The sequence below is a fragment of the Oncorhynchus keta genome, chromosome 19 (genome assembly GCF_023373465.1).
Source record: "Oncorhynchus keta strain PuntledgeMale-10-30-2019 chromosome 19, Oket_V2, whole genome shotgun sequence".
Classification (NCBI taxonomy): Eukaryota; Metazoa; Chordata; class Actinopteri; order Salmoniformes; family Salmonidae; genus Oncorhynchus; species Oncorhynchus keta.
Window position 1 is genome coordinate 38185595 of NC_068439.1, and position 23431 is coordinate 38209025.

A 23431-nucleotide genomic window follows, 5' to 3' on the forward strand; every position below is an offset into this window, starting at 1 on the left:
AGTCTCCATAGCGACGGCCAATCCAGAGCTGAGGGGGGGAGTCAGTCATCTCTAAAGCAGAACTGGCAGAGGAATTCCAGGAGTGGAGAAGTGTAGAAGAAGGAGAGTGAAGGAGCAGGTGAGAGAGGGAGAGGAGGAAAAAGGCTCTGGGGCTCAGGCTGGAAAGCAGAGGTCAAATCGAACCTGAAGAGAGGGAGAGGAGAGGAGAGCTGGGGTGTAGAAGTGAGAGGTTGCTGAAAGGCCTTGAGGTTAGATAGAACAGTTTCCATTTCCACCCCCCACACCACTGAATAACTGTCAAATCTCCACGTGCCTATACTCTACGTAACGGTCAAGGTGTTATGACTGCTTATACAGTGCAGACAGTCTATACCTAGATTAGAGTCAGGACCTAATGCACATGCCTTTAAGAAAGAGTTGGGTCCCACCACTTAGTCAAATTGCCTGTTGCCGGGATTCAATCAAACGGCACAGTGTTGACAAACACACTGGAGTTAACTTTTAAAGGTAATTCACGTCTACCGAAAACTCCACGAATGCCGTTTGCTTGTGGACAATGCATCTGATTGAATCCCGGCCTGTGTGTCGGCCAACTGGTGATGTCATCCTGATAGTATGGAAAGTTTCTCTGACCCAGCAGGCCTCTGGAGGGGTGGTTATCTAGATTACAAATGCAGCTAGCGACACATCTATTCAACAGCGTACCAGAAGAACCTGGCAATTTCCTGGAGTTCCTGGGAACTTGGCCTCTTTTGACAGTTCAGTGTTTCAGGACAAAAACGGAGATTTACTCCCGCCATTTAAAGCTGTCCCATTGGTTTGCCACCCATGCCATTGAGAGACTGCGATAGGACAATTGATTTTAGTCACACAGAGCGCTGTTATGTACATTGACATGTTGCGCATCAATTTTATTGGGCCACTATTTTCTGTTGTATAGATCGACAGAGTAACGCTACATTGAAATGTTCCAGCCGGTGGATTGATATGTAGTGCCTAAGCTTGAAATGTAACTGTACAGACAAGTCAAACTTGAGAACACAAACAAGACCCATTTCGTCTCTGTTGTTCGCAGTAAAAATAAATAAAAACTTGTATCTCCACAGATATCGCAATGGGAGACATTTGCTGTAACTGCAGGCCACGGAAATGATGGAGTGTGTTGCCCTTTTAATATACCGCAGCTTAGATGTATTTAATCATGTTGATACTTAAAAAGGGGACACGGGAGACACAACGATATACAAACAGTTCACCAAATGGTTAGTAAACGAGTTATAACAGGTCATAACCAGCGTATGACCTTCACGTCGTCGTGTTCCTTGGTCATTCACCAGTGTCCTCTATATCCTAACCCTCATGACTTATCGAAGCACCTTGCTGTCAACTCTGCTCGGCGACATGCACGACAAATGTCAGGAGCCACATTTCAACAAGCCCTACACATCAGACAGGCTCGCACCACATATATCCACCACACTGGTGATCACCTACACTGCCTACATTACATTACAGCCGGGCCTGAATAGGCACACATCACAGAATACATCAGTGGGATTTTCATCTCCAACTACAACCGTCGCTCATTAATGCCGGTCGGCCTTTGAATCTGATTCCGCACGGAACTCGATACCACCCCGGAACAATTACAGGGCTGATTCGGTAATCAGCATGGCCGTGACATTTGGCTCACTCGGTATCGCGACAGCTTTTCCAGACCTGCCAGATATGCCGGCCTCCCACACCACCACGGCGATCGCTCATAGGGCCACTGGCACGCTCAGCTACAGTGGAGGAGGTGGCGGGCGGTGTGTGTTTGCGCTGTGCAAGGCCAAACCGAGACATTTGGAGTGACATTCTCATGCGGCGTCGCTGAGTCTCGGGGCTATGATGTGACAGGCTACCCAGCTTGACCCCCCACCCGCCCAACACACACACACACACACACACACACACACACACACACACACACACACACACACACACACAGGTTGGTTGTAAGGGAGATGGAAAAGTCCTAAAAGGGGAGGCTAGGGGAGGAGGGGAGCCATCTTCCCTGGTTGTCAAAATGGTTCTTAATGAAAGCTGGGGGGGTGAAAGAGAGAGGCAGGGGGTGAGGAGTTAGTGGGGGGCATGGGGTGTCCAGTAGGATAGGGGTTAAAGTGACGGGGAGAGAGGGAGAAAGTGAGAGACAGAAGGCGTTGCTTGTGGAGGTTTGACAAGAGGCGAAAATAGAGGAGAGAGAGGATTGGGAAAAAAGTGAGAGAGGAGAGAAGAAGTAATGGTGGAGATAGCGGTAAGGAGATGGGGGTACAGAACGAGCGAGAAAGAGGCGGGGGAGTGGTGGAGGTTGGAGAAGAGAAGAGAGGGGCACCACAGTGAGGGACCTTACGTCTGTTTTCCATTTAGGCATGGCACATCACACAGCCGTAATGAACGGGACCTCTCACCCAGTTCTGTAGGGAGCTGAGGGAGGCTTTGAAGAGCACAGAGACGGACATCCACACATGTAAAGACATTACACTACCCACTGCCACGCTCTCAAGCACGCGCTCCATGTCTCTCTTCAATTCTCTCAGGCCCAAACTCTTGCACATGCACACCAACGTCCACACATGCATTCTCTCTTTGTAAATGATTAGACCGTCTTCCTAGTCACACACACACTCATCATCGCAGTAAGACAATTATTTCCCTCACGTAATCTTCCTGTTCTCTACCCTCCATTTCTTTCACTCAGCGCCGTTCTTCCTTAAGCATATCCCTGCCTCAGTGACGACAGAATAACACTCTGTAGCGGTTGAATCAGTAGCAGGCCAAGGACTTGATACCGTGGTCAAAACACTGGCTTGCGTCTTAAATGGCACGCTATTCCCTTTATAGTCCCCTACTTTTGGCCAGGGGCCCTGGTCAAAAGTAGTGCACTAAAAAAGGAACAGGGTACCATATGGGACATAACCAGCGTGGTCTCCCACCTCTAATGGTAGGGAACACATTTGTCCTCCGGCAGTGTTGTCAAGGACACTGTGAGGCCATGGTAATTGAAGGCGTTGCAGTGTGTCCACCACTTAATCACTGCTCTGGTGAAGAGCGTGAAAACTTGCCTTTGGCCCTGCTCCTATCGAGTAGGCTCAGATTCGGGTTTTCCTGCATCTAACACTAGAACACAGGCTCTGCTAGATCTGAGATCAATTGCTTTTTTATTGGATTTTTTTAGAAATGTATCCTCTTTTAGGGCGAAAATCAATGGCTTCGTCCAGACTATTTTTCTAGCTCCAAGGCAGACACAAACATTGTAATGTATGACACCCAGGATTTGTGGAGGGTTCTTTTTTGTCAAACGTGTAATCAGCCTGTGCTACAGTCTCTATTGAACTGCAATCATATCAAATGTACAATCATTTACTTCACCTGGGAAATCAGAGCATTACATTTTTGTATCAAGTGCAGCCCTGAAAGACTATCAAACTTTCCATGGTGAAATGGATACTGTGGTCAGAAAACAGTCGCTCCGGGAGTCCATGTGGATCTATCATTTGAACCCATGTTAGTTAACACCTGGGCGATGCCATGCTGCTACTACTGACTGAACAGACGGCAGACGGAGTTGAGAGGGAACTGCTTGAAGCAATCCATGTTGACGAACAGCTGAACCAGCCCACTGGTCACAGGTGGCAGTGGGCCGCCATTTTATGATGTCTAATATGGTCTCGGGGGGGGGGGGTAGCACCATCTTAAATGGCCTTAGTGCCTTCGTTGTACTTTCTGATGCTGTGAGAGTTCGATTCACTGTAGTTTCACACAAAGAGAAGATATACAATTTTGACAACATGCAAGACACCACAAAAGCTTTCTCAGTGAGTAAGGATGAATCTTTATTGGTGATTTCGGAAAAGCCAGACCACATCCCCCAGCATCCATATAGGCAGGATCAGTAGACATTACTGGTGCATTAGGGTAGTGGTGTGCTCATGGGATTTGTAGTTTATTTATAACAGTCACAACAGGTAGTAGTTTATAATCCACATGGGGAAGGGGAAATAGGCTGTGTACATTACCCGCAATGCCGTTTAGTAGCATACCATCATTGTGAGGATGGGCTACAAATGCCCACAAAAAGTTGTAGTAATCATACAGTATACAGACATGTAGAAAAATACCGCTGTTAAAAGTTTATAAGCTTCTGCAAACAAGTCCCAGGTATCAAAAAGTTGCTTCTTCGTCCATCAAAAGATGGGTGGTGTTAGAAGCCTGTGCTGGGAGATGTAGTTCAAATTCTTCCAGGTTTTTTTTTCTTCTTCCTTCAAGTCCATAGTTTGTGGTTGTTTCCGCTTTTGTTACATTACAACACACACGGACAAGACTACAACCCCCACAGTGCACCTGGAGATAGTCTCAGTGGATGGTGCCGATAGTGAACAGGCTCATGGAAAATAAAGTAGAGTAAAGATGGGTCTTGAAAAATACAAGGGAGATAAAAATGAGAACTGCATTCCCACTTAAAAAGTTGTAGCAAGGAAAAGAAACAAGAGTAGTGATAATAACAACGACAACAACGACGATAATACTAGCAATAATAACTGTAATAAAGAGAAGAATAAAAAAGAACATTGAATTCTATGTCTGAAATCAACAAAGACCTTAAAATCCAGAACTGGTATAATTACAACCTCACTACCAAGGTGAGTTGGTAGTACGCAGTACAATTCCATCTAATTTTACCGAAATGTACTGCTAAAGTGGGCCAGCTCCGAAATGTATCCTGGTCAAACCGTAAAAAGAAAGAACAACTTCAGTAATCAAGATTTAGCGTAAGAGTTTGTTTTTTTTATCCCCCAGAACACCTGAGAAATTGACAATGATTCCAATCATTTTATACTACATTTATATATTCAAGCCATGTATATTATTACATCTATAGTCACATGTTCAAGCATATATCATATACACACACATATCTAGTGAGAGATCAGTTTTTCGTATTTAATTGTACATGTGTATGGTACATTAGGGTGTATTGTTTCACTGGGTAAAGTTGTTCAGGAAAGGTGTAGACATACTCCTCTGTGTGTCAATCTACACATACGATTTCCTCTTACAACACGATACGCAAAATAAAGAACAAACCAAGAAAATAAAAGGTATAGGTAGTTCAGTTACTATGTTGAGGTGTGTGTGTGTTCAGATGGAGGATCAGGATGAGCACCATATAGAGTCCGCACTAATAATAAGAAGAATTGTAATCAAACGTGTAGTGTGTTAACGGTCGGCATGCTCAGGTTCATGCTAAACCCTGCCAACTTAACCCGGGCCATCGATTCCAAACCAGTTTAAATCGGCTTCACAATTCAAAATTGGATATAGAGAGATAGAGAGAGAGAGAGAGAGAGAGAGAGAGATGCTGTAGAAAGTGATGAAGTGTTGTGTGCTATCATACATGGCCCTGCGTTTCAAGGTCCAGCTTGCTATATCAGGGCCAAATAAGTGTGTGCGAGATCATTTGAGAGCGTGTGTGTGAGTACGTTCATGCATGTCATTTCATGTAAAAATGCATATGTAGTCACTGGTCCAGCTTATTTGACTGTGTGGCTTGACATGTCTGTTTGCGGTGTGCGTCTGTGCCGAACATATTCACCCATCGACATGAATACCTGGCAACACATTTGAGCAATATTTATTCACAAATATCTATGTGGCTGCAGCTGTCCTCGCGATTGATCACTGACTGTAGCATTTCCATTTATTCTCTCTCTCTCTCTCTCTCTCTCACTCTCACTCTCTCTCTCTCTCTCTCTCTCTCTCTCTCAGTGCCAGACACACAATTAAAACGATTTAATTCCAGAAAGGAATCAAAGAGAAGATAACAAATTAAAGGGCAACTCCACCACTTTTCAAATTCACTTTCGTTATCTCCAACACAATACCAGTGTCAACATAGATAACATGGCCAAGGGTATGTGGACACCTGCTCGTCGAACATCTCATTCCAAAATCATGGCCATTAATATGGAGTCGGTCCCACCTTTGCTGCGATAACAGCCTCCACTCTTCTGGGAAGGCTGTCCACTAGATGTTGCTTCTATTCAGTCACCAGAGCATTAGTGAGGTCAGGCACTGATGTTGGGGCGATTAGGCCTGGCTCACAGTCGGCGTTCCAATTCATCCCAAAGGTGTTCAATGGGGTTGAGGTCAGGGCTCTGTGCAGGCCAGTCACGTTCTTCCACACCGATCTAGACAAAACATTTCTGTATGGAGCACTTTGTGCATGGGGGCATTGTCATGCTGAAACAGGAAAGGGCCTTCCCCAAACTGTTGCCACAAAGTCGGAAGCACAGAATCGTCTAGAATGTCATTGTATGCTATAGCGTTAAGTTTCCCTTCACTGGAAGTAAGGGACCTAGCCCCGAACCATGAAAAACAACCCCAAACCATTATTCCTTCTCCACCACCAAACTTTACAGTTGGCACTATGCATTGGGGCAGTTAGCTTTCTCCTGGCATCCACCAAACCCAGATTCGTCCAACGGACTAATGGTGATGCATGATTCATCAATCCAGAGAACGCGTTTCCATTGCTCCAGAGTCCAATTGTGGTGAGCTTTACACCACTCCAGCTGACGCTTGGCATTGCGCATGGTGATCTTAGGCTTGTGTGAGGCTGCTTGGCCATGGAAACCCCCATTTCATGAAGCTCCCGAATAACAGTTATTGTGCTGACATTGCTTCCAGAGGCAGTTTGGAACTCGGGAGTGAGTATTGCAACCGAGGACAGCACTCGGTGGTCCAGTTCTGTGAGCTAGTGTGGCCTACCACTTCGCGGCTGAGCCGTTGTTGCTCCTAGATGTTTCCACTTCACAATAACAGCCGTTGCAGTTGACCGGGGGAGCTCTAGCAGGGCAGAAATGTGTTTAACTGACTTGTTGGAAAGGTGGCATCCTATGACGGTGCCATGTTTAAAGTCACTGAGCTCTTCAGTACGGGCCATTTTACTGCCAATGTTTTCCTATGGAGATTGCATGGCTGTATGCAAGATTTTATAAACCAGTCAGCAACGGGTTTGGCTGAAATATTTGGCTGTGTAGTGTATGTGAAAAAGGTGCATTTCTAGGTTTTGTAGAAAAAAATCTAGTTAAAAAGTTCTCCCCAATGACATCAAAAGTTTCAACATTTTAAAAACTGTGATTTTCAAACACTGAGATTTGCGGGCACGCGGGGAGCTAGAAAATACCCTCCCTTGGGCTAAAAACTTGTTGCAGGTGATGTCATAAGAGAAGCAATTTTTGGGGGGACCTTACTTCGTATCTTTTTAAGCACAGACAATAGGAACGTGATGTTCTCACATATGTAAACACTGGTTTGATGGTGGAGATGACGATAATGCGGTTGAAAAGAGGAAGAATTGCCCTTTAAAAAGTAAACTTGTCATTTTTTCAATTTTCATCATCTCCAGAACCACCCCAACATCAACATATGTGAAAAGTATTTCCAATGACATCATCGGTGTGCATCATGTGATTTTAACCAATTACGAGTAGGCATTGCCTACTAATTGATTGATGAACTCATTGGAAACACTTGTCTTTTTTTACTACAAAACATAAATGCCCCATTTCCACATGTTAATGGTACTGGCGATGATGAACATGAAGTGAACATTTTTGAGAATTCCCTTTTAAGTGCTTCAACGAACCTAACAGAACAAAATTAAAACTATACAATGTCTTCGATCTGTCTATGTCCACAAACATTTACTAAGATAATTCTCCTCTCTTGCCGTCATGTTATCCCTGGATACAACCATTATACATTCTCAATTACGACCTCTGACCCCTCTATCTTAACGAGTTCAAAATATATCATTTACCAATCCATTTACCAATAGCCCCCATCTCTATACTAAACTCACCCATATATAAAATATACAAAATATTACTTCCAAAATCCCCTCTGAACTGTCCATCTTTGCAAATATAAAAATATACAGTTATGTTGAAATCTCTTTGCTTTCTTCTGTCCTGAACCACCTCTCCTAATCTTCCTCTTCTAGTTATACTGTAGCTCATCCTCTGTTTTCTCGTTTGCCCACGTCTCCCTCCCTGCCCAGTACAGTTCAAAAATATACATGTTTTGTCATAGAAATAAAGTACACACCCGTCTTCCCCTGGCTTGTCTCCTTGTCTATAGCTTAAAAACATTAGTTGTCTTGTGATCTGTATGATTTGAACACCTCATTTGAACGGGTGCACGTATGGGCCCTGCGCATTACCCGGAAAAACACTGCAATGCACCTGATATAAAACACTGAATGACGTCGCGACGCCCAAGTGACAATACCCGTCAAAGAGACACGGGACGTGAAACCAGCATAGCACAGAATCACTAAATGGAGGCTGCACTCACTGCAACACTGCAGGCTACTCGCAACATGGACGCTTACTCAAGGTGTCATACTATGCTTACGCCAAGTCTACGTAGGCCGTACGCGCACCCCCTCAAATAAAAGGGCTGCCAATGTTGCCTTATACCCCTCTCTCCTCCTCCTCCTCCACCGCCTCCCTCCTCTTCCTCCTCCTCCTCACAAGTCTCCGTGTCGACTCTCAAACTTGTTGAGAATGTTGCGGCAGCGGCCCAGCTCCTTGCGCATGTCGGCCACTTCCTGTCTGAGAGCAGCGTTCTCTCGCTCCAGGAAGGCGGCGCGCACCGTGATCTGGTTCTCCTTGAGGCGCCGGGCGTCACGTGAGCGCTTGGCCGCCTCGTTGTTCTTGTAGCGCCGGCTCCAGTACTTGTCGTCCTGCAGGAGTCACCACAAAGTAGAGGCGTGTTGTGGGGGGAGAGGAAGGAGAGGGGCAAGAAGGCTCAGTTTTGTGATGGCGAGGGGGCAGGGGGAGAGGGGTCACAACTGAGCATTGTATTTGCACACTTGAAGCATGTATATAAAGATTTGTATAAACGTTTGCGTTGAAATGACTGAAAAGTACAGAGCCTTACTAATAATTCCATCACAATTAGCTACTTTACAGACAGCAATATGACAGTTTCCTACCTTCTTACCATGGTGTTACATGCACATCTACATGCCAGTTCCATCAGGAATGTATAACTACTTCTTCTGCTCTACAATGAGCCAGAAAGATGAACGCATGCACCTCAATTACGTAATTAGTTCTAATTCATCGAATTCAGCCTGTAAAAAAACCTGCACGTGCATTAAAAGGTAGACTCAGCAATATGACATCACACGCAGCGGGGAGGACCTCCTGCCTACAGACTTGCCCCTTCCCAATGTGTGCCATCCATTGAGGAATGCCCATATTGTCATTCACTTAAGCAGGAAGTTGACCTGCTTTTTAGGATGACATTTTGTCAACTCTACCATTAAGCTTCTTATGTGCAAACTACATTTAAAGACAAGAACTGTAAGAAATGTAGCACCTTCTGCTCGTCTGGCACCAGCATCTTGCGGGCCTTCTTGATCATGGGCTGTGGCTTGAGCTCCTCGTCCGAGAAGCGGTGCCTTCGGGGGTCGAAGGCTTCCTGGCCCGGCACGCTGGACAGCGCCACGTCCGCCGGGTCCGGGTCAAAGTTCACCATGACGTCAGCAGTGCCACTGGTGACCGGCGGGCGCCCTGGCGGCCCGGGGGGACAGGGAGAGGTGGTGGTGGAGGAGGGCGAGAGGTCAGGAGGCCCGACTTGGCCACCTATATGGAGAGAGGCCAACAAAAACAAACTTGTGGTTGATCACATACTTCTCACCATGGCCAGGGTGAAAGGTCAAAGCCTCAAGCATGCCAACAATAAGGTATAGAGGAGGAGTTACTTCTGTGTATAAAGGCATCATCACATATGACGTGTTTATAAACAGGTTGCTGCACGGAGGTTGCAGTGTTACCGGTCAGCCGCCAGGTGGAAGCAGAGGCCACATCACTCCGTCAGTTTTGGAGTTGAGTTGGCAGCTGGCTGATCCAGGATAAGATGGCACCAAAGCCCAATCTTAATAACAACCATTTTGGGCAAAAGGTTGAAACCAATCCAAAAACAGTGTTGCTGGGTAAACAACCTTCTACATGCAGCTCTAAGCTTTCTTATCCCCCTTGCCATCTTTTACCTTTGGTCAAGGTCATTCTAGTTTACCCTCACTCAGTAAAATATGCTTGATCTTCAAAGGAGTAGTTCACTATTTTACAGCTTGATGTTAGATGGTTGCTCACCCTGAAAGTAATCTATGGGCCAAGATAACTGAACCATTGATTTGTTTTTCTTTAAACAGCCACTACAAAATTCAGCTAACCATCAACTCCATATTTGGTTTGATGCTACTTAAAATGTGATTAAAAATAAATAAATACACGCTCACATCACTTCCATTGATTGTTAGCTTGTGGTAGTTAAAGTTAGCTGAAGGTTTTAGTGGCTGTTTAATGAAACAGTATCTGCTGGGCCATAGATTACGTTCACGGTGAGGAACAATCATCAAGTTGTAAAATACACCTATAATATATTTCCTTTGTGTACTTAATAGCAATACAAGTACATCCAGGTAACAATTCTGATCAGGGTTGTTGGCAACGATAGTTTGATTGCGATTTGTTTTTAGAAAACACTTGAGGAAATAGAAATGCTGAAATGGAATGTGCTTTAGGAAGTGTTACATAAAATGCGCTCCCCCGTCCTCTCACTACATAGCCACCACAAAGACAGTTCCCTACAATACCCCTCCAACACCTACCCCACCCCCCCATACTCCCTCTATCTTCAATTTAAAATATGCACAAGATCCTTCCTTCATAAGTATCCAAAGGACAAACCACTCTGCCTCACGTTCTTCCTCCCTCCTTCAGAAAATAACACAGAGAGCACAGCTTTCTAAAGCAGCCCCCCACCACCACCACCACCACTACCACACACAAACAATAAACCTCACCTTTCATTTCATAGCAGTCTTTCCCTCAGTCCTTATGTCAACAACATGTCATTCTGAAATGTTATGTCACAATGTTGTTCAGTGTGTAAAAATGGTATGGCGACATGCTGGGGATATCTCTGCAACGTAAATCTCTCGGCTTCTTTATGGAAGGCTAGTCTTATGCAATATTATGCTCTCTCTCTCTCTCTCTCTCTCTCTCTCTCTCTACTTTACTCCCTCTTTATGCCTCGCTCCCTCCAACCCCTCCCCTTGCTCTCTCGCGCCATTGCTCTCTGCATCGGCACGTGACACAACGCCTGCACATGGCCCAAGCGTGTGAGAGAGGGAGTAAGGGGGAGGGAGAGACAGAGTGAGAGGTTTTAAAACATGCAAGGAGAACACTCAACTGGGCTCTCTCGTTTTTTTACTGTACTGCAGAGTCTTTCTTTAACCCTTTCCTCTCCGCGGGTCATTCAAATTATGTATTGTGCTAAACATTTCTACGATTGATTCCGGAATTGGATCATTTCTCTAAGCACTCTTGACTGTATTCCCTGGTCTGTAACTCATCTATATATTTTGTTCTTCGTAAAGTTAGTCCGTTTGTGTAGAAGGGATTCAGCAGATCTGTTTCGATCCGGTGTGAACGTTTTGTCAGAGAAATAGAAAGGGACACGTCATTTGAAAGCTACAGTCCTTGTCTTTTTGGAAATCAAACTCAAATCTTACTGCTGGCGATGTCATAAGAGTATGCAAAGTAGGTCTAGTCATGGGAAAAGGGTACACCCTGATGGACATTGTAAAGCATGTGCTTGTACTTTTGAAAACCAAATGCACTTTACGGTGGTAGTATACAATATTATGCGTTTATTAGAAAATGCCACCAGAGGGTGTCAGAGTTTAAGAGGTTAATTACGATAAAAACCAGGTGCCAAAACAAAGGACCCTGAATCGTCTACTGGACAAGTTGTTTGAGACAATACCTTGTCTTTTTAACCTTTGTATAAAGCTTCTGCTTGTTTTTGTCCCCTGTCCCTTGATCATCTTCTGCTAGCATCAAGCCACCAATTTCGCACTAGACGGGGGATTTGGGGATTTATCAATGCACAGTGAGGCGTTTGAACTTTGGAATAAAACATAAAGCAGTTCCATTGGCCCTCCTAAATATTCGTTTTTGCCTTGGAGCTTCACAAACTGCCGTGTTTTCCCCCGCCGACCAATGCAGACATGGGGCATGTTGAGGAAGGTGCAACTACTGCAATGACAGTTTCAGTCATCTTGTGACATTGCTCAGACACACACCAACGCAAAACACGCAAACATATGGTGAAAAATAATCCCTCACCTAAACACCGGGGGTTGGAACCGGTACAAGGCACAGAAATGGAACCTGGGCCTACCGCATGTCTCACAGAGGTCAATGGCACCGCATTACAGTGCTTGAGGCGTCACTACAGACCCGGGTTCGATCCCAGGCTGCGTTACAGCCGGCTGTGTTCGGGAGACCCATGAGGCGGCGCACAATCTGGGTTAGGCCGTCCGGGATTTCCTAGTCTCATTGGACTCTAGCGACTCCTTGTGGCGGGCCAGGCGCCTGCAGGCTGACCTTGGTCGCCATCTGGACGGTGTTTCCTCGGACACATTGATACGGCTGGCTTCCGGGTTAAGGAAGCAGTGTGTCAAGAAGCAGTACAGCTTGGCAGGGTAGTTTTGAACAGAAACAGTATATTTCTCTCCCTGGTCAGGGAGAATGGCTCTTGACCTTCGCCTCCATAGGGGAGTTGCAGCAATGGAACAAGACCAACTACCAATTGGATATCGTGAAATTGGGGAGTAAATGGGGTAAAAGTACAAATATATATTTTTTTGGATATCATGAAATTGGGGAGTAAAAGTGGTAAAAGTACAAATATATACATACATACATACATACATACATACATACATACATACATACATACATACATACCACACCACACACACAGGGCAAAAACATATTTAGTCAGCCACCAATTGTTCAAGTTCTCCCACTTAAAAAGATGAGGCCTGTAATTTTCATCATAGGTACACTTCAACTATGGCAGACAAAATTAGAAGAAAAAAATCCAGAAAATCACATTGTAGGATTTTTTTATTTATTTATTTGCAAATTATGGTGGAAAATAAGTATTTGGTCACCTACAAACAAGCAATATTACTGGCTCTCACAGACCTGTAAATTCTTTACGAGGCTCCTCTGTCCTCCACTCTTTACCTGTATTAATGGCACCTGTTTGAACTTGTTATCAGTATAAAAGACACCTATCCACAACCTCAAACAGTCACACTCCAAACTCCACTATGGCCAAGACCAAAGAGCTGTCAGAGGACACCAGAAACAAAATTGTAGACCTGCACCAGGCTGGGAAGACTGAATCTGTAATAGGTAAGCAGCTTGGTTTGAAGAAATCAACTGTGGGAGCAATTATTAGGAAATGGAAGACATACAAGACCACTGATAATCTCCCTCGATCTGGGGCTCCACGCAAGATCTCACCCCATGGGGTCAAAATGATCACAAGAACGGTGAGCAAAAATCCCAGAACCACACGGGGGGACCTAGTGAATGACCTGCAGAGAGCCGGGACCAAAGTAACAAAGCCTAACATCAGTAACACATTACGCCGCCAGGGACTCAAATCCTGCAGTGCCAGACGTGTCCCCTTGCTTAAGCCAGTACATGTCCAGGCCCGTCTGAAGTTTGCTAGAGAGCATTTGGCTGATCCAGAAGAAGATTGGGAGAATGTCATATGGTCAGATGAAACCAAAATATAACTTTTTGGTAAAAACTCAACTCGTCGTGTTTGGAGGACAAAGAATGCTGAGTTGCATCCAAATAACACCATTCCTACTGTGAAGCATGGTGGTGGATACATCATGCTTTGGGGCTGTTTTTCTGCAAAGGGACCAGGACGACTGATCCGTGTAAAGGAAAGAATGAATGGGGCCATGTATTGTGAGATTTTGAGTGAAAACCTCCTTCCATCAGCAAGGGCATTGAAGATGAAACGTGGCTGGGTCTTTCAGCATGACAATGATCCCAAACACACCGCCTGGGCAACGAAGGAGTGGCTTCGTAAGAAGCATTTCAAGGTCCTGGAGTGGCCTAGCCAGTCTCCAGATCTCAATCCACTAGAAAATCTTTGGAGGGAGTTGAAAGTCCGTGTTGCCCAGCAACAGCCCCAAAACATCACTGCTCTAGAGGAGATCTGCATGGAGGAATGGGCCAAAATACCAGCAACAGTGTGTGAAAACCTTGTGAAGACTTACAGAAAACGTTTGACCTCTGTTATATACCCTTTGTTGGCAATGACAAAGTATTGAGATAAACTTTTGTTATTGACCAAATACTTATTTTCCACCATAATTTGCAAATAAATTCATAAAAAATCCTACAATGTGATTTTCTGGGTTTTTTTCTTCTCATTTTTTCTGACATAGTTGAAGTGTACCTATGATTAAAATTACAGGCCTCTCTCATCTTTTTAAGTGGGAGAACTTGCACAATTGGTGGCTGACTAAATACTTTTTTGCCCCACTGTATTTGGCGAGGTTTCAGGACTTCTGACACCATGTTAAGATCTTAGTCAGATATGACTATACTGCGCAGCAGAACATGAGCAAATGGCTCAGCTTCAAAACGTTAGTGATTAATTTAGCGATACCCGAGCCCTACTCGTACGTTAGTTATTGATGAAAAAAAAACAGGCCTTAACCCGATGTATAACGTTGGGGCTCGTCGGGCTCGGCTCAGGTAGCAGAGCTCTACTACTAACCATGTAGGCACTCGGGCCCTCCCATCATGCCTGGCAGTCCGTTTGGTGGCAGCGGCACATTGTCCAGGCCCAGCAGCGAGGAGGAGGAAGATGAGGAGGACATGGAGGACGATGAAGAAGAACACGGCGGAGGGGATGACGGCGGGCACTGGGAGCTCTGGTTGGGCACGGCCGACTGCAGGGAACTCTGCGAGGGCACCTGGGCGCTGGCGCTGGAGCCGTTGCCACCTTTGTTGTGCATGGCCATGCCGTTCTCAGTCAGGAACTCCTCCAGGTCCATGTACTGAAGCTGGAAGAGGCCCCCGTCGCTGCAGGGCAGCGTGCGCTCCCACAGATGGGGCCCCAGGAAGGCCGACTGAGAAGGCCGGCCACCTGGACCTCCACTCATGGATTCCTCGTCTGAGTCCTGGGGTTTGTCTTTATCTGTTAGTGGGAGATGGGGAGAAAGAGATAGAAATGATATGGAGAAGGAGAGCGAGCGAGATGGAGAGAGAATAAATGAAAGAGAACAATTGGAGGAAAAGGGGAGAGAGCGAGAGAGGGTCATTGAGTACAAAAATCCAGCCTGTTCAGTGTTCATCACTGCTGTCGCTTATCATCACATAATCTGCCTGGGAGCCATTGTGCCTTCAACAGCTCTGCATGCAACCAACCGTCATTACATGGCTGATTCAGCAACAGTGCCAGCAGTCTTCCCATCCACACACAGGCTGGCTGACAAATTTGAGTAAGGGTGTGAGATGCTATGCTAATATCATGAAGGTGAACTGAAATGCTACTCTGACATCATGAAGAGGAAGTGAGATGCTAAGCTAGCATAATGAGGAAAGAGAGAGATGCTAGGCTAACATAATGAGGGAGTGAGATGATACGCTAACATTATTAGCGGAGGTGGCATCGTCTCGTGTCTCAGCCCTCACTCCCTTGAATTGGCAGCTTAGCGAGGGTAACAAGGGGAGGCGAGAGCCATCACATTAATGAGCAAGGAGAGGGGGCTCCGAAATGGGGGATGACTATCAGTGTGACACTGCTAAGAGCTAGGCAGAGGAGATCAGATAGAGGGTTGAAGAGGTAGGGAAAAGGGTGACAGGGCTGATTCATAGTGTGATGATCACACCAGGGCTGTACTGGCCAGCACAGCGCATTATTGTCAGCACACACACACGCCCACAGACAGTTTTGGAAGTGAGATAGAGAGGAGAGAGACATGCAGAGGGAAGAGAGAGGAGGAAAAAAAGGGAATGCAAAATAAGCCAGACAGACAGGAGAGATGATAGAGAAGAGAGGAGACATGAGAGGAGTGAGAGGGGTGAAAGAGAGGAGAGAGGAGAGAAAAGCAATTCAAAAATCATAAATAGACAGGAGAGAGGCGAGATGGAACAGAGGAGTAATTAGGGAGGAGGATGGAGACAGAAAAAGAAGGAATGAATATAAGAGGAGATGTGGTGATTAGGAAGAGGAAAGGGAAGAGGAGACTAAAGAGATTCAAATAGGAGGAGAGATGGATGACAGAGCGATATTGGTGGACGAGGGGAAATATAGGAGATGAGAATAAAGAGGGTGAGAAGGAAGAGAAAGAAGAGGGAGTGGAAATAGGAGGAGTGATGGAAGAGAGGAGGGAAAAGGATAGGCAGAGAGAGATATGCAATGCAAAGAAAAGAGGTGGGATGAGGAAAGAGAGAGAAGTGAAGGGGGATTGAGGGAGATGTGACAAGTGCAAGAGGAGTGAATGAGGGGGATTTGGTAAATGTGCTAGAGGATGGAGAGGATGGAGAGGCGGACAGAAGAGGTAGGAGAGGAGCGATACGCACAGCGAGTGGGTGTATATGAGGGTGTCGAACAAAGCAAGCAAGCCGACCAGGGAGAGAAATATACTGTTTCTGTTCAAAGGGAAATGCATCATGCATCGAAGCCACAGGCAAGCAAATATGTTGGATGCAAAAAACACTCAAGACTCCATCTCATGTAATAAAGCCCTTTTCCATCCCTTAACATTAGTGATGCACCCCGACTATACATGCTCTAATGGTGAACTTGATGCTGGTAGGTCCTTTGTGCCCCGAGTCCATTGGAGGAGCTGTCAGTCTTGGTCAGCGTCACCTCTTACACAAAGATATCCATGGAAATTGTGGAGGGCTGCTCTTCAACTCTATAGCCACCAGGGGGAGGCTGTTAGTCAATGTGATTGTTGTTTGTGTACAGACAGCAGCTGACTAAGGTTGTGACATCCCTTTAACCTAAACGTTAAGTTCCTTATTTTAGGGGACTAGCTACAGAACTGTTTCGCCTGCACAGACTGGAATATGTTCTGGGACTCTTCCAATGGCATTGAGGAGTTTACCACATTAGTCACCGGCTTCCTTAATAAGTGTATCAATGACGTTGTGCCCATAGTGGTCATACGTACATTTCCCAACCAGATGCCATGGGTTACAGGAAACATCCGCAATGAGCTAAAAGGCTAGAGCTGCCGCTTTCAAGGACACTAATCCGTACACTTATAAGAAATCCCGCTATGCCTGCCGACGAACCATCAAACATGCAAAATGTCAATACAGGACTAAAATCAAATCCTACAGCACCGGCTCTGATGCTCATCGGATGTGTCTTAATGGATTACAAAAGGGAAACCCAGCCGAGAGCTGCCCAGTGACATGAGCCTACCAGACGAGCTAAATGCCTTCTATTCTTGTTTTGAGGAAAGCAACACTGAACCATGCGTGAGAGCACCAGTTGTTTTCCGGACGACTGTATGATCACACTCTCCATAGCCGATGTGATAAGACCTTTAAACAGGTTAACATTTCACAAGGGACAGACAGATTACCAGAACGCGTACTCAGAACATGCGCTAACCAGCTGGCAAGTGTCCTCACTGACATTTTCAACCTGTCCCTCATCACACTGAGTCTGTAATACCTACATACGTCAAGCAAACCAACAGTCACTGTGCCTAAGAACACTAAGGTAACCTGTCTAAATGACTACCGCCCCATAACACTCACATCATAGCCATGAAATGCTTTGAAAGACTGGTCATGGCTCACATCAACACCATCATCTCAGAAACCCTGGACCCAGTCCAATTTGCATACCACCCCAAACAGATCCACAGATGACACAATCTCTATTGCACTTCATACTGCTCGATCCCACCTGAAAAAAAAGGAAGAATGCTGTTCATTGACTACAGCTCAGTGTTCAACACCATAGTGACCTTCAAGATCATCACTAAGCTAAGGATCTTGGGACTGAACCCTCCCTCTGCAACTGGATCCTGGACTTCCTGACGGGCTGCCCCCAAGGTGGTGAGGGTAGGCAACAACACATCTGCCACGCTGACCCCCCTGCGTGATAACCCACGACTGCGTGGCCGTACAAGTCTCCAACACCATCATTAAGTCTGCCGACGGGGCTGTAGTAGAGCGGGTTCGAGAGCTATACAAGTCCCTCTGTGTCCACATCACTAAGAACCTATCATGGTCCAAACACACCAACACAGTTGTGAAGAGGGCACGACAATGCCTCTTCCCCCTCAGGAGGCAGGAGTCTGAAAAGATTTGTCATGGGCCCTCAGATCCTCAAAAACTTCTACAGCTGCACCATTGAGGGCATCTTGACTGCCTGCATCACCGCTTGGTAAGGCAACTGCTCGGCATCCGACCACACGGCGCTACAGAGAGTAGTGCATATGGCCCAGTACATCACTGGGGCCGAACTCCCTACCATCCAGGACCTCTATACCAGGCGGTCATAGCCGCGGGAATTAGGGGGCTGCTGCAACCCCTGAAAAATCTAAATTATATTTGAAATAAATAATTTTTCAGAAAAGTAGTGCACTGGGCATTTAATAGTCCTGTATTATTAGACCAATATAGCCGTCTGCAGTGCCTGCACAGGCAAAAAAGATTAGTCCAGCCCCACCCCAACTACTTCCCACGGCTATGCAGGCAGTGTCAGAGGAAAGCCCTAGAAATGGTCAAAAACTCCAGCCACCCAAGTCAGACTCTTCTCTTTGCTACAGCACGGCATGCGGTACTGGAGCACCAAGTCTCTGATCAAAATGCTCCTGGACAGCTTCTACCCTCAAGTCACAAGACTTCTGAACAGTTAATCAAACGGCTATCCAGACAATTTACATTCAAGCCCTCTATTATTTATTTCTCAGTTGTTTTGCACACACACACACACACACACACACACACACACACACACACACACACACACACACACACACACACACACACACACACAGCTTCTACTCTGTTTATTATATATCCTGATTGACTAGTCACTTTTCCTCCTACCTACTTGTACATACTATATTACTTCAATTACCTCGTGCTACTGCACATTGACTCGGTACTGGTACTCCTTGTATATAGCATCGTTATTGTTTTAATTGTGTTACTATTTCCTTTTTTATTTAGCAAATATTTGTCTTTTTTAAAAACTCTGCACTGTTGGGAATGTCCTTTAATTTAAGCATTTCACTGTGAAGTCTGCACCGGTTGTATTTGGCGCATGTGACCAATAAAGTTTGATTTGACTCAAAGTTCTGGTTGTCCTGCTTCATGTGCTGCACTCATCTGAGATGCAGTATGTGAAATCTGATGCCATATTTGCATAGGCAGTAAAAATGTGTCGCTCCCTATCTAAACAAAGGATCGATTTCCTCTGGCTGTGAAGCTTGCAGCTCCACTTACAGCATATGAAACAGGTGATTGCAGAAAAATATATATATCTCACTGTGATGTTCTCAGATGGACTTGGAGCTCTCAACATGAAAAAAACACAAAATAATTTAGAACAATATAAACAAGACCACTTTCTCTTGGTCACATAGCAACTAAATCATTTTGTGCTTAAGGTTGAAGTTGTAACAAGTTAGCAGGCGTTTGAATGGCGTCTTTTCCGTCACCAGTTATATGAAATGGTGCCAATTTTGTTGTCACGAAGTATGATCATTTTTATTTTACAGCAATATGAAATATTAAATAAGTCATTAATCATTTGTTACTATATTTAGAATGCATTTTTATAATTTCAAACCCTTACCTCAACTTTTGTTGAATAGGAAATAAATCATACATGATTTTTCATATTTTCATCATATTGCAAACTGTGAACACCTCAGGATTTTATAACTACTTGCCAGAAAGGTGAGATTTTAACATTTCTAGCGGTAATGACTAGATATTGCTTATGGCCTTCATGATAAATAACTACTTTTGGGTACATCTATTTTTTTTTACATTACATTTAACAACCTTCCCTGCCCCCAGCCGTAGTTAATATTTGAGCATTTACAATGTCTGTGTTTGTTGGATTGAGAGCTCGGTGTACACTGAGCGTACAAAACATTTGGAATACCTGCTCTTTCCACTGACCAGGTGAATCCAGGTGAAAGCTATGATCCCTTGATAAATCCACTTCAATCAGTATAGATTTGATTTATTATTTAACCTTTTATTTAACTTAAGAACAAATTCTTATTTACAATGACGGCCTAACCCTAGTGGGTTAACTTCCTTGTTCAGGGGCAACTTCCTTGTTCAGGGGCAGCTCTGGGATTCGATCTAGCAACCTTTTGGTTACTGGTCCAACGCTCTTACCACTAGGCTACCTGCGCCCCATACAATAGATGAAGGGCCTTTAAGCCTTGAGACATTGATTGTGTATGTGTGCCATTCAGAGGGTGAACGGGCACGACAAAAGATTAAAGACCTTTGAACGGGGTATGGTAGTAGGTGACAGGTGCACCGGTTTGAGCGTGTCAAGAACTGCAACTCTGTTGGGTTTTTCCATTTCAAAAGTTTCCTGTGTGTATCCAGAATGGTCAATCACCCAAAGGACATCAAGCCAACTATGGGAAGCATTGGAGTCAACATAGGCCGGCATCCTTATAGAACGCTTTGGACATCTTGTAGAGTCCATGCCCCCAACGAATTGAGACTGTTCTGAGAGCAAAAGGGGCTGAAACTAAAATATGTTCCTAATGTTTTGTACACTCAGTGTACATCAATATCATGAGATATGTCCTTAATGAAGGATAAACACACTAATGTTCTATGCTGTGTATGTGTTGTTGCTGACAACAAAAATATGAACCTATTGCCATAATAAGTAATGCATAATACAAGTTAATGAATGCTTTATATTTATAAACATGAAACCAAGCCAACGAAATGAAAACAAAGTTTGCAGGCCACCCTGTGTGTGTGTGTGTACTTATTTTAATATTTGTTATGCATATACTATCCCCTTCCTTCCTGTCCTCAACACACAAACCTCACCTTTCATTACACAGCAGTCTTTCGCTCGCTGGTCAACCTTGATAGGCAGCTGTAGGAGAGTCTTGAGGCTGGCCATGGAGTTCAAGTGTCCGCCGGTCGGGACACTGCCCGCAAGGTTACCAGTGCCGAACTGTGGGCTCGCTCCAGCCGGGAGGTCAGGCGGTAGGAGCTGTGTGAGCGGCCTAGACATGATTGAATTGGTCGTTGATTCCCACCGTGGAATGAGCGCTGAATTTATCCGATTAATCCACAAAACGATTGACTGGCTGTCAGCGGGTTCACAACAGTGACGTGACGATTAAAAATGTGGACAGCTGAATACACACTGCTAGACCGACTGTTATTTACCTCATTCGAAAACCGAATGTTAGCCTATCTAAATATGCATTAAGAAAGTGCTAGAGAATAGTACAATTCGACATGACAAATATAATTTTATATCAACAATAAACTATTGCTATTGCTCTTCCAACTTTCCATGAGAAAATCAAAAGTGAAAATGATGTCCTCAAAAATATGTTCATGGTAAAAATGTGTTTTATTCAATAACCTTAACAAATGCAATGTGCCCTTTAAGAGTTAATCACTTATCCCAGCCTCTATCTATGAGATAAACAAAGTTGCACGTCAGCGCTCAGATTTCGCCAAAATGCCTTGCTTGATGATGTCCGTTTAATTGAGAATAGGCATCAAACCGAGTTGATTTTCTTCTTGACCTGGACAAAAATAAAACAAACAAACCTGAGGGTTGTCCATGAAGTAAAATGGATTATGGAGCGGTACCTAGAAATCCAATAATAGAGAAAATAAGTGTGGGCGGGGGGTGATAGGAGGAAAAAAAAGTCGTCGTCAAATAATATCCAACATGAGTAGGATAGGTGTTGAGGTCTCGTTTTTCCTCTCCCTACTTAGTCGTTCTCGCTCCCTCGGTCTTTCTCTCTTGTTATTTTTGTCGTTTACCTTCTTTCCCTGCCTTTCCGTAGGCTACGAGCAAGGAAGCAACCGAGCACCGCAAGAGTCAGCTGGAACGAACACGGGCCGCTCTCGTGACATCAGCGCTCACAGGGGATTGGCGCTGGGGGAGAGGCTGATCAATATTCATGATCTAAAACTCCGAAAACGCCCAAAACTACATTAATACATTAATGAGCACCACCCCTTCTTAAACAAACCAGTCAGGGGGAGTTGTCGATTACTGTAACCAAACCACACCGACTTGAACAATTCGCCCTCTGCATAACTTTTAATGTAACCAATGGATGGAACACGTGGTTAGCCTTAATGTCAGTCATAAAGCTAAACTATTAACCACGAGATGAATGGACCAATGCACAACATATCTGATTAAGATCACAGGTCATGTAGGTTTACAAACAAACTCCACAACTGCAACCAATCCTAAACCTACACAAGAATGGAATTGCTTTGCAATGTCCAGTACCCTCTGATTTAATTTTTAAAATGTGAAAATTGTGAAAGTCTGTGTTTTTGCCGACACAAAATATCTATCTCCCTACTACCTTAAAACCGATTCCTGCACTCGAAGGGAGCACATGGCCCTGGCACGCGCGGATACTGCCTACCAGCGATTGGTTCAAATTAGGTTAGTCTCTGCCCTTCGCAGAACGCTATTGGACAAAAGTAGGTCATTGGCTCCGCCCAAAGATTTCCCCATGGTACGGCCGCGTGAGACAGAGGCGAAGTAAAACAGGCAAGTGAGCCCAGTGAGATTGAACGGATTAGTGTTTCATTTAGCAAGATTCAGAGATCATACGGAATTTGCTTTAAAGTAATTGGTGACCACCGCACAGTGTACAAGTTTTCCTTATTATACTATTCCAATAATGACAATAGGCTATTAAAACTTGACCCTACTAATACATTAATTATAGCCTAATAATGAGCATAAACACTTAAAATATATCTATGAAAGGTACTTCTCTATATTTAACTACCCCTCTAGTTAATATTTGCTTTGAAAGTTAAATACAATTTTGCCTTGATAGTAATAACTTCCCATTTAATCTGTCACACTTCTGAGGTAAAACAGTGTGATTGTTGTGCTATTTTACAGAATTTAAAAACATGCTTCTGAGGAACTGTGTTTAGGAAAAGTAGACCACATCATCAAATCCACATCACAACTCTCACAATTCATGTTTTAAATGAGAGACATTAATGCTCTGTATTATTTATATTACTATTCACATGGAGCCTTTCAAAAATGTAGGGGAAATGTTGGGATTTGAATTAAATTAACATCATGGATTGTCTGCCTTGATAATCCCACATTTGAGTGGTTAAAATGTCCTAATGCATTTGATTTTATATTGTCATAAATGAAACAATAACCTGTCACAATTTATTAACTTCAATTTCAAAATATGTATTAGACCTACAAACCACTAGATGGAGGC

At 44.5% G+C, this 23431-nt stretch overlaps 1 protein-coding gene across 1 annotated transcript; it reads right to left on the minus strand.

Moving 5' to 3' along the window:
* Positions 1–3850: 3850 nt before the first annotated feature.
* LOC118398228 (hepatic leukemia factor-like) lies at positions 3851–22041 on the minus strand. The gene is made up of 4 exons (XM_035793369.2): positions 21015–22041; positions 14719–15141; positions 9433–9698; positions 3851–8791 (listed from the first exon to the last, which is right to left on the minus strand). Exons 1-4 carry the CDS (start codon positions 21202–21204, stop codon positions 8576–8578), a joined length of 1095 nt encoding a protein of 364 aa, XP_035649262.1. The 5' UTR covers positions 21205–22041; the 3' UTR covers positions 3851–8575.
* Between the last annotated feature and the right edge of the window lie 1390 nt (positions 22042–23431).